At 41.3% G+C, this 12,490-nt stretch overlaps 1 protein-coding gene across 1 annotated transcript; it reads left to right on the top strand.

The window, feature by feature from the left end:
* Positions 1–286: 286 nt before the first annotated feature.
* Positions 287–8,180, top strand: Cbr-coh-1 (the record flags this gene model as incomplete). The annotated part of the gene is made up of 9 exons (XM_045239966.1): positions 287–430; positions 478–657; positions 758–907; positions 2,167–2,765; positions 3,822–3,954; positions 4,123–4,263; positions 5,742–5,948; positions 6,355–6,468; positions 8,010–8,180. The coding sequence occupies 9 exons, from the start codon at positions 287–289 to the stop codon at positions 8,178–8,180; spliced, it is 1,839 nt and encodes a 612-aa protein (XP_045096041.1).
* Between the last annotated feature and the right edge of the window lie 4,310 nt (positions 8,181–12,490).

Raw genomic sequence — 12,490 nt, 5'->3', positions numbered from 1 at the left:
ATTCTCGCAGTTGTTTTCTTCTTCACCTCTCTTCCCGTCCTTCACCTCGCACACACATACACACAACACAGCGTCGACGTCCCTCCATATATTCATCCCTTACTCTGTCTGCACCCTCCTTCTATTACACTCTCCCTTCTCTGTGTCTCTATTCTTTTGCAAGCGGAGCGGTCGCGTCGCGGCTGTTCAACCACATATTTTCCTCATTTTGGCATTTTTCAACGTTTTTCTGCTCTTTCTTCACGATTTTCACTGAATTTCACTAAAATTTGATTTATTTTCAGGTATGTTTTATGCGGACTTCGTTCTTTCGAAGAAAGGGCCTCTTTCCAAAATTTGGTTAGCTGCTCATTGGGAGAAAAAGCTGTCCAAAGCTCAAATCGTCGAAACCGATGTCAATGAGGCCGTAAACGAGATTATGCAGCCACAAGTAAGCGATTTTCTCGGCTTTTATTGAAATTTACATGAAATCTACAGCAAAAACTGGCTCTCCGGACCACAGGACATTTGCTGTTGGGAATTTGCCGTGTCTTCTCGAGACAGACCAAGTACTTGCTGGCAGACTGCAATGAAGCTTTCCTCAAGATCAAGCTTGTATTCACAAAGGGAGCTTTGGATCAACCAAATCCGACTTTCCCGACGTTCACCATCCAAGACGTGAGTTTTCATCGATTTTTTGTAGATTCGGCGGAAGCTTTTTACCCCCGAGCTTTCAATTTTCAAAAACTCACGATTATTTCATCTAATTGTATTCCAGATCTACGGAGAGTTCGGCGACAACGTACTGCCAGAGTTTGACGACGATGAGCTCAATCATGCTCCGATCTGCCAGAGCCGCATCGACGACATCACCATGAAGGAGGACATTCCGCTCAAGCCGAGCTACGACTACACTGCAATTCTTGAGGTAACGCAATTTTGAGAAACGGGATCAAGTGAGAAAAAAAGCTAAGTCACCAAGTTACCGGCCGGACACTAATAAGTCATTTGAATTATGACTTTCGCGCGCGCGGCCGCCACACACAGTCTCTTCCACCTTGGCACGGCCACAAACTTGTAAAGTGATGATGCAACTTGAAACGCTCCTGTTATTTCTGGCTGCAGTCGTCTAAAGCTTAAGTTTCTTCTAAACAAAAACTACTAACTGCTTTTTCGTTTTTCTTGACGATTGTTGGGCAATATTCGGCGGAAATGTAACAGTTTCGGCAGAGTTTGAACGTTATCTAAGAGAGACTTTTGGCCGAAAGTGGTTTCCGGCGGGAGGTTGAGCAGGTAATGCTCTCAAGAATCGTGGAAAAAAAAAGAAATTCAGCCAACTGGTCAGATTCTTCTCCAGCACAAGCCGAGACTTATATTGGTGATGATTGAAGGTTGTACGAGAGACTAGAAAAGTTTTTTATGCCATTTCCAAGCCGCTTGACAATCAGTATAATTAATTTTCCAGCGTCTAGAATCTCGAATCTACATCATCCAGAAAATTCAGTTATCCTACCCGGCTGTGGCTGTCTTCTTTTGGGCGCTGGCTGGCCAGACTTCGCTTAAGATGTTTCCCAGAAAATGCTCGAACAGCGCTCAAAAGCTGCCAAACTTTCGCCTTGGGTTCGAATTAATGGTTCTGCCCTCGCCTTGGGATTGCCTAAAACACAGATTACCGCCCAATTTTGACGAAAATGCTTCCGAAGCTCGCCCAAAAAGCGGCTGCGCTTCAACGTTGCCGAAAAAGAGCCTACATTCGCCCAAAAAGCGACAAAGCTCATATTTTCGCCCAAAGGACTACGGTCGCAGCCCAGTACATGCAGATCTGTATTTTACCTTTTCGTCAAATCTATCCGATGGGGGTTTTGTGAAAAAAAGCTTCAGAATGCGTTGTTTTTGTTTGCCAGCGGAGATTGCTGAAAATCTTAACCATCGTTTACTGCAAAAAATCACAACTACATCATAAAACAATCAGTCTTAAGTTTTCTAGCTGCGAACAGTCTTAGGAGGTCTTCCGACAATATCGCATTCCTTTTCTACGCCAATATCGTTGAAAATCTACGGATATCTAAGCGCTGTCAGCTATTACCATTAGAACTCCTATAGCTGGCCCTAGATCAAAAACGATGTTTTCGAAACTAGCCAGTCTTCATTCATCGCTATTTCCACAATCTAACTTCTTATTTTCAGGATGATGACTTTGGAGAGATCGCTGCTGGAGTTGCCCCAGAAGACTTCACCCGTATGCTGGAAGACGTCAACAAGGAATTCGACGCTCAGGAGGAGGTGAACAGCAAAGGAGCTCTCTTCGGGCGCTATCGCGAGTCAACTCCAGCTCTTGGTGAAGCTCATGCTCCAGGAAACATGATCTTTGGAGAAGACGACATCGGTGGTTCCTACGATGATGACAGAAATGAGGATGATCACAACTTCCAAAGCACCTCTGATTATCAACATGACAATCATATGCCGATTGAGGAAATGGACTATGGGGATGACCAATACATGCGTTCAGAGCCTCCACTCGGAGAAGAAGATAATTATCGTGACGAGACTCCATTGCGTTCGGAGACTCCGGCTCGTTCGGAAACTCCACGTGTTCAGAGCCCAACTCCATCTGTCGCGCCATCTACCAGCCAGGTTTTGGAGCAGGACACCGTTGAATCGTTCTACGAGAAGCATGCACAGAAAAGAGCCCAAGCCAAGGAGCAGACCATGAAGAAGCGCAAACTTGATGATGTCAGAATGATTACTGGAGAGGAGATGAAAGCTAACATGGCCGATTATAGGTGAGGAACAGTGATTTGTCATTGATGTCCGATGATGGCATCATTAGTGTAAAGCATCTTTATAGACGTGATAGTGTGTAACGTTTCGAGACAAAAATCCGCTGTCACTTTGAAATTAAACTGTTCGCTAACACAATCATACGGCAAAAGTGATGTCAGATTTTCGTTGTAGCGGGAACATTAACGAAAAGATAATTTGGGTGGAAAATAGGTACTAACTGGTAGACAGGGACCGGAAATTGAAAAAAATCAAATAGATTGTTAGTAAAAGATCACTTGTAAATTCTCTGTGTTACAGTATTTTGTAGGACAGCTCAGAAACAAAAGAAACTCACATTCAGAAAGTGAGCTTGAATTATGGAAACCAACAACATTCGACAATTTTCTTGAATTTTCTAGCAAAAGTTAGTGGTTTTGAAAATTTTGAGTATTCTGATAACTTTGCGTCGCTAGCTGCGATGATGAAATTCAGATCACCAACATCGTCCGTAACGGTGGAGGTGCATATTAAGCAAGCTATGCCTCAGACTTTCTACCGTAGTTTATCAAACTTTTATTAGCAAGCTCAGAAAATTGCTATAAACTTATTTCTCACGGTTGCAAAAGCTGCTCTTGAAAATTGGAGCAATCTGCCTATGGTTATCGGAAACTAGAAATTCTTAAATTTCCTGAACATTTTGAACAGATTCTCTAAAAATTCCATACTCCTTTTAGAATGTGTTTTGACATGTGTCTTTGCCCGGCTAATCTAATTAAAAACTTTAGAATAGAGCTCATTTTAGTTCAATAGATGTCACAGCGTTCCAGAAAGAGTTCAATCTCACCGATAATTCCACAAATTTCTTGCGCTTTTCAGAAACGTAAAAGATTTTATCAGAATATGAACAAGGTGATATCAGAGTCGGTGTTTTGATTGTACAAAATTGTCATACGGCACACATCATGTTGGTTCTGGGACAAATATAGATGTTTTCACAGGGAAAATTATCAGAATCACTAAAAACTATATCAGACTAACTCTAGAGACAACATTTTTTATAATCATTCTTCTTTCAGAGAGCTTCTCGTCCATCTCGATCTGACTCCACCAACTCGCAAGCTCATGTGGGCTAAACGCAAGAGTCACGCCGATTTCCTTATGCACTTTCCAGCCATGATCGGATTCACCAGATGCAAGCAGTATATCAGAGTAAGTCGTCTGACATACCTGTTAGTTATCGTGTAATACAGTATCCTGCCCGTATTGGTTGCTAGATGGCTAACACAGGAAAACTGCTAGGCAAGCTTAAACTACATGATTTTCGGCAATGTATCTGGTCTAGTTGGTAGTCACAGTCCGATAATAATGTATTTTCAGGCCTACCAGGAAAATCTCACCGTCACCAAGCTTCCAGACAACGACCAGAAGGTTGAGGCTATCAAAAATGCATTGCAGCTCTGGGAGATAGGAGAGGAGGACCTTCAACAGCAACAGCAGGAGATGGAAATGCAGGTTCAGGTAAGGAGAATTCAGATGTGGGGTTTTAGAAGTGCATTTCGAAACTCTGATGCCAAGAGAAAGGCGGCTAGTTTCGGCAAGCTAGCTTGGCAGAAAGGCGTACTTCATGTTAAAATATTCTAACCATATCACTTGCCAAGTTAGCAAAACCAAAAATCTTGCGAACGGCATTTTCGGAATTTCTTGAAAATTCGAAAATTTCAAAACTTTGAGATTTCGGAATATTCCGATTCTAAAGTTTCATAATTTCGGAATTTAGGAATAGTCTTGTGATCAGTAATTGAAGTTGAACATCTTTGGAGAGTGAACCTGGAGAAAATCATACAAACTGGTTTCGATACTATTCATTTGAGTTTTCAAGAGGTTGCTCATTATTAATAGGTTTAAATTAGAAAATCTGTATACCCTTTCCTAAACAATTTGGATTAAGATTCCAGATTAGTCCCCTAGCAAATTCTCAATTTTGTGCCAACTTCTCCCCCAGCTAATGCATATTGTACATTCACTCTCAATTAACGATACTGTTTCATAACATGTTATTCTAGTAACAAAACCTATTGCGCGATACCCGCCGGTGTCTTTCGGGACTCTATTCAACTGTACCCACGTCATACGGGAACCACTATCTTACGTAATTCACACCCCTCAGGAAATGCATTAGGATACCGAAAAAGAAAGGTGTGATATTACGGGTTCGACGACAACGATCAGTATGGACCACGGCAATTATAGTTTTGTGATGGTGGTGGTGGTGGTACACATGCGCGTATTACGCAATCCGGCCCCCACGTAAAACAATAGAAGCTTTAGGCTCGTACTGCACGCTTGAATAGAAATAGCTCATGTTTTATGAGTCCCGGACATTAGTCATAAAATTAGACAATATGAGAGCGAGATGCTGCGCTTAGGTAGGTTAACGTGACCAGTCACCTGTGACATACCTATGAATGAAGCGTAGAGAGTATAGCTTTTAAATTAAAATTAAAATTTATTGATATACAGTAGATCGCCTACTGGTCCCTCACGCTGGAAACATGTTTTATAGAATTCAAACACATCGAGCACCGTATGTCATTGTAGCTTGAATAAGCGGCACATTTTAAAAGTGGGTGCTAAACGATTAACCACTTAATTGTATGTCAATCCACTACTTGAGCACCGGAACATATGTTTCTGAGGAGCCCTCGAACTCCATATGGAAACATCCCTCACGTGTCGTCTGTCTTCACGCCTGCAGCTGTCTTTGCGGATACCTGCAAAAGGATTAACAGATCTACTGTTCGCTGTCAAGTGCAAAACAGTGACACAGTTTTCGAAAACTTTACTAGTATGATGTCCATTGGCGCGCGTCGTCCTCGCATTTTAAGCCGACTGTAATCTAATCTACTTAGAACATCCGAGTCATGAAGAAGACAACAGAACGATTCAGAAAACAAGAAACTGTCTTTCGCATCAGTTTGAACAAAATATTATTTCAGGATGATCCAATCTACAACGACGACTTTGATGATGTTGCTCCAATCGACTATGACAACTTTGACATGTGTGACATTCCACAGGCGTTTGAGCCACAGCAAGATATTTCTGATGATGAGTCGATCCCACAGAGAAACCCATTGTCGCCATTCACTTGTACCACTGATGATGAGGATGGATCGCCAAGCGAGAAAAAGAGGAAATTCGCGGTAAGTTCTGGAAACTGACAAGTCCCCCCTGAGTATCCATTACACAATTTTTATCAAACACGCAGACATTAATATATAGTCTTGAAGGTGCCGCAGAAAAACACATATACAAACACACACACACACACACAAACATGCATTCCATTGAGTTACTATGCGTTACCACAGCCGTATGTTAGTGCAAACATAACCAGTAACAAAAGAATAGAGCGCAGCAAAAAAAGTGGTCCATGAGAATGTCCGACCTCTCCTCTGACCGACTTCTTTGTTGTTCACCGACGTTCATTGTAGTCGAGAATGTAAGCATCATTGATATGCACGGAATAGAGAAACAAATTACATTAGTGAAAATTTTGATTTGATTTGTTTTGATGAGATGATGGTGATGATAGAGTTTTTCTTGCAGGACGACAAAGACGATATGGATGAGAGTGGTATTGATGAGGATAACCGCTGGTCAAAGAGAACTCAATTGCTGTTGACCACCATCGCTGGAAAGTTGGACCAGAATAATGGACAGGTAAGAGGCACAACTGATTTTCGATTTTCAAATTGGATAAAGAAACAAGACCTTGAGAAAAGAGGAGAAGTTTCGCTTTCGTAATCATAGGTGTTCATGTTCCCATCCATCACATCACCGATTGATGGCGCCTTCAACCTCTTTCGAAAAACACATTGAAAAGTTTTGTTGGCCCCCTTCCTCTCTAGGTTACGAATATCCGAAATTCCGTCTATCAAATCCTTCTCCAACTGTTTCAATCTTGGTTTTCACCAAGTGGAAGAAGAGGGCATTTTCTCGGCGATGTAGTCGTCGTCGTGTGAAGTGTGAACATATGATGTGGTGGGGTAGTGAAGTGGACGCAATAGCACTACTGACAAGGACACATAACTGCATATATGAAGTAGGTACATTGGAAAATTGTGTCCCAGAAGAGAAAATGCTGGTGGTCTAAGGCTTCGCATGTTTCGAGAAGATTAGTGGTGGTCAAGAAGGCCACTTTCCCCATCGTTGACTATCCGGAGACAGTCCTCCAGCCAATCCGGAGATGGTTGGTGTTGATAAATCTGCTTGAACTCTGTAAGTGTCTCGGCACTACTACTTCACACTTCTCCTTTCAAAAGAGGTCAATTTATTAGGAAATAAACTGGATCTCAGAATTCAATTTTCACTTTTTGATTTCCAACCATCCCTCTTTTTGATCCAATGGTCCCATCAAATCCAAATGAAGTAATCAGTTCCATTTAATTCATGACCTTTTTATGGAGATTGTTGACTCGGATGGGTAGACACCGCGGAAAAAAAAGAATGAAATGAGGGTGCCATTATAACCTCTTGATGCCCTTTTTTAGTCTTGGAGGTCGTCTTGAGTAGGTTGCAGTACACCGACGCTCCCCCCACAAGTGCATGGTATCCTTCAAATTGTCCGACTGGTAATTTGACTATTGTTGCAATTTTTGATTGCGGTTATGGTCAGTACTAATGAGCGGCAAATGGAAACTTTTTTCTAGAAAAGAGAAAACTCTCCTCTTGGATTAGTCACAATACCTGGCCGCTTTCTCTTGGTCCCCGAAAAAAAAGGAAAATTGTACGGCTATGAATCATAGAAAGCTCAAGGAAGTCTCGGAGAGCATAAGGTGTAGCCATGGGTCTCAAGTGTCGGAAAGTGATAAATTATGCTTTTTGCGTAATTCGAACATAATGTTAAGTATGTGTCAGTTTTGCCCCCGAAGACGATGCGCATATGACCATATGTTGCCACCTCAAGTTATTCAGTACGCAAATCCTTCAACACTAAAACTGTTGCATAATCATTCCCCCTACTTCTTTTTGGAATAAAAAAAAAACGTAGCATCATTCTTTCTTTAGTTTTGCGTGTTGGCAAGAATATTGCGGCAAACTTAGAAAACTAACAAAAGCTTCACCGTAGGCATCACTTAGCATATGCGCATACGTGAGTACAAGAATGCGTCGGTGCTTCTCTTTGACAATGGGAATGAATAGGTGTACTGATTATAAGATATGATGTTGGAGAAAAAAAGAAATAATCCAAATTTTTTCAGATCGAGCTCGATGAGATGTTAAAGAAGGGAACCAGCCGGAAGACTGCAGCTGCCAAATTCTACTCGATCCTCTGCCTTAAAAAGAACCAATGCATCGACATTGAACAGAAAGAATCCTACGGAGATATCGTTATCAAGGCCGGACCAAATATCGATGTCAGCTTGATCTAATTTACATAATATTCTATCAAACACACTTTTTTTCGTTCTCTGAATATTTCCTTCCATGTCCCAACAAAACCATCATCCCTCTTCTTCTTTCAATCGTTTTGCATATATTACAGAACAAGCTTAGCTTCACCGTCTCCTAGCATCATTCTTCATGTTTTCTCCAACCCCTCCCCCTCTTCCTCATGTTGTAGTTTACCTATGTTTCACTCTAAGTTTCTCGTCTTCCCCTTCATCAAGAAAAGGTCGAAACAGTACGCGGTGCCCGGGTGATTCTCAAGAAACGAGAGTGCCTTGGAGAGGGCGGTAGTCGGACAAGAGGCATGAAGGTGTGTATGTCTCACCTTTCACTGTTCGCGCCGTTCACCTTTTTCACATTCGTTCTTGTACTACGATCTGCTGAGCCATGTGCTCAGAACTTTTCTTTAATGATTCTCTTTTTTTTGATCGATTATTTTTCTAATCAAATTCTTCTAATCAAAAAGCCCTTAACTCATCTAATGATATTTACTTATCCTATGCTCTCTAGTCACTCATCCCATCAAAATTTTCAATTACATGCAGATGTCATGTTATTTAACTGTACACACCCACCTCTCCTTGGGAATTGTACGAATTTCCAAAACCATGACTGAGTTGTAATTTTTCGAAAAATTATTACAACCCAATTGTTTTTGTGACTGTTTTAAACAACTAATAATCCCAATGATCATATATTCTTTATGTCATACTCAACTGTCTCCCGTTAATATCCTGAACTTTGTCTTATCTTGCTTTACTTTCAAACCCTAACTTGATGATTTCTATCTGCTTCTTCCCATTCAGTACATTCTAATGCTATGAGCATCTCCTCCAGCCATTCTTCAAATATTCCATCAATCATGATTACCTCCTTCTTATCAATCCACACTTCTCTGTGTCACACATGTTTTCCTGAAATCTGTATTTCTTACGGTTCAGTGTCTTTAAGGACAAAGCGATCTTCAATGTTGGCCATTGAGCTTTACGTACCTTGTTCTGTTGACGTTGGGAAATTTAATTGTACAATTTTCAAAAAATTTAATAATAAAAATGCTCTGGCAGTCGATTTTTTTTCATATTGGGAATACGAGGTTCCAAAAAGGAATTATAATATAAACGACTGTTAAATTAATAACTGATGTATGTTAAGAGAATAGTCCAAAAGGGACGGTTTAGTAGTAAGTTGCTATTGGAACTGCAGGAAATTAAGCGTAGAGGATAGAACCATCCAAAAAAGCTTCTTTCCAAATTTCTGGAACTTCAAAACTTACTACATAATACAGTGTCTTCAGAAATTGTTTTTTTGATAAGATCCCACTATCGACGTAATGTGTGGTCTCCAGGGCAGCCATGCAAAACGAGCGGCGGAGAATCATCGTTTGGCGCCCAATCTCTTTCATGTACAGTAACCCGATATTCCTTCTCTCTTTCTGAAATCAACACAGAGACCTAGAGACGAAGAAGAACCCTTCCGATGGCTTGTGTTTGACGCCCTCGATGCGCAGCGTCTCACGCGTGCACACCTACCGTTGTCCCGTGTCTTATTCGTTACGGTGTGAACAAATATTTTCCCTTCAACCCACCTACTCCTTCTTGTCGCTTCTCGACATGTTCATAGGTGTATAGTTTCGGAGAAAAGGAGTAAACCTCCCAGTTGGTCGCTAACCGAAAAGCTTGATTTCAGTTATTACAGTTTGAAATGTCGGAGATGTTTTTATAATTTTCCCACGACTTAGCATCACAAAAGGTGAAACTCAGAGATAACAATACATACATCCAGATTTGTGATATTCCAGTCAACACGAAAAAAAAAAACAGAAATATGCAAATTATGGCTTAACAAGAAAACGTAACATTAACAGTAGGCTAAACCAGATATTTGAGAACAAACCGATTTTCCGGACCAGCTGCGCCACCGGAAGCTTTCTCAGCTAGTGACTGTCCTCTTTTTTTGTATTGGCTCCAGAAGACGCAAGACTAGTGAGAAAGCTAATAAGCGTGAGTATAAAAATTGATGAGATGAGTGGTGCCGGGTGGAGTGGCTCTAACTAATAAGAATATCTGAAAGAGTTGGAGATGGCTCGGATGAGGAGAAAAAAGGGACGAAATCAAGAAAGGAAAGAGAGCCTAAGCCAGTATGTGTATGAGAATTGTGTCTTTTTCTGTGTGTGTGAGCGTCCGCGTACGCCCTTTCAACACGAATACAAAAGACTGAATAGGAGGAATGGAGCGGTGGATTGAAAAGAAACAATGCGCTGTAATGATTGGGGGGGGGGGGGGAGACTCGACGACGACACAGAAGACGGGCCCAGACAACCACAATGCTGCTGCTGTCGGCTGAAGACCTCGTCGTCATATATTCCTCTGCTCAGTTTTTGAAATAACTATACACGAAATTCTGAAAAACTCTGTATTTACGAGGCTCAACGCTGCACTTCTGAGCTAAAATGCCGTATTTTGGATTCAACTTGTTAGTCCATGTGACCAATAAGCTGCAATCTACCGGCGTAATCTTGCTGAAAGTGTCAACGTCATGCCAACAAGGATATTACTCATGATGGAGAAGAACATGATGTCCACCTTCGCGTAAGTTATCTGCCAACGCATGTCTTTGTCCTTGACGTCTGGAATATCACGTATGTCACTTCAAAATCATACCTATTTTCGACAAAGGATTAGCTAGACGAGAATGCTTGCGTCTCCAAATTTTTCGTCTTGAATAATATTTTTCGGTAAAAAACAGGAAAAAAGTCTAACAGATAAATCCTCCAACAGAGTAAGAGCTTTCCTCTCTTTTGCTAAAGTAGTTAAGTTAAACCATACATCATATTTTGCCAAATTTTTGAAGTGTAAAAAGACGAAAAAAAAGAAATCAACTAACATTTTTTTCTACTGTATCTGATGTGGAACATTTTCTTGATTCCCAATATTTCCTTCAACTCTCTACTCATCTCCTAACCACCAACGGTCGTAACCGATCATCGTTTTTCTTCCTCGCAAAATGAGGCGCATCTTCATTTATACGACCTTATAATTCGCCTTTAAAACAAATAAACTATCCTCTGGGGGCTTCAGAGGAAATAAGGTGTCATTTCGAAAGAAGGAGGAGACCTGAGATTAACTCCTCCTGTAGCATCTGGTAGTTTATGGTATGGGATGGTAATTTAGTGGTGCAGTGACTCCTCTCAGAGGTGCGTGCAGCATCCAAGAGTCACGTTTAAAAAGTCGAGAAGCCCTCCCGCATGCGACCGCACACACCTTGATCGTTTCGACCTTCGTGGTGCCCAATAGATCCTTAAAAGATCGTTTGCGTCCATCTTCCACTGTATAAACTACCTCTCCTTCTCTTTTTTTTCTTGCCCACTGTCGCCTTCTCAACGACTCCCGTTTTTTTCCTGGTCGTCCGGTATAAAGCATCATCATCGACCGATTTTGAACCTCCTTAACTCAATTGCTCGTGCAAACGATCTTCCCTTTTTCCATTGGTTTTATATAAATGTGAAGTCGTTTTGGCCGTCCTCCTCATCATTTTCCCATATCCGTCATTCAGGCGTAAGCTAGAGATGTGGATTATAGATTCAGTCACAATATTGACGATACATTTTTAATTCTGGGTTAGAAGATAGAAGAGTAGGAAACTTGAACAACTCTTCTCCTTAATAACCGATCATCAGTCCCAAAATGTTTTCTCTCTCCTGGAATCTATCCAATATTTTTAGGGGTATAGTTCCAGAGTTCCTGTTGTGACTGTTTCGCACGTCATCACAATTTCTCTCCACCCCATCTCATTTTTGTCGTCCAGTGTTTTTTTCCAACCAAAACCAAACCAAACTCTCTGTGCCGCATTCGTCTTTTGCCGTTGCCTTCCCAGCAAAAGCAAAACTAGTGAAGCAAGCCTTAGTTGTCGTTTTTTTTTTCGTTTCTCTCTCCTCACGGATACTGTAGCTATGTGTATGTGAGAGCGTTTTGCTATGTGTGCTTGCTTGCTCTGTCTGTCCCGGAGCCCCCCCCCCCATCAGAAATTGCTCTGTGCTTGCTTTCATCATCAACTTCCACCCCAAAAATATAAAACTCAACCCCTCGATTTTCTATAGGTGTGCTCACTTTCGGACTGTTTGTCGACATCATACTAAATCCGTGCTTCTGTCAATTTTAGTTAGTGTCATCTCTCGTCTGAGCCGTGTTGTTGGCATGTAATAAAGGTAGCTTAACCCCTCTAATGCAATTTTACTACCAATTCCGTTCTCTCATTTTCGCAGGCATCTTGCCCGTAACCTGGGGATACAGAAATA

The sequence above is a fragment of the Caenorhabditis briggsae genome (assembly GCF_000004555.2).
Source record: "Caenorhabditis briggsae complete genome, chrX, whole genome shotgun sequence".
In the NCBI taxonomy this organism is placed as follows: Eukaryota; Metazoa; Nematoda; class Chromadorea; order Rhabditida; family Rhabditidae; genus Caenorhabditis; species Caenorhabditis briggsae.
This window is presented reverse-complemented; position numbering and strand designations above follow the sequence as displayed.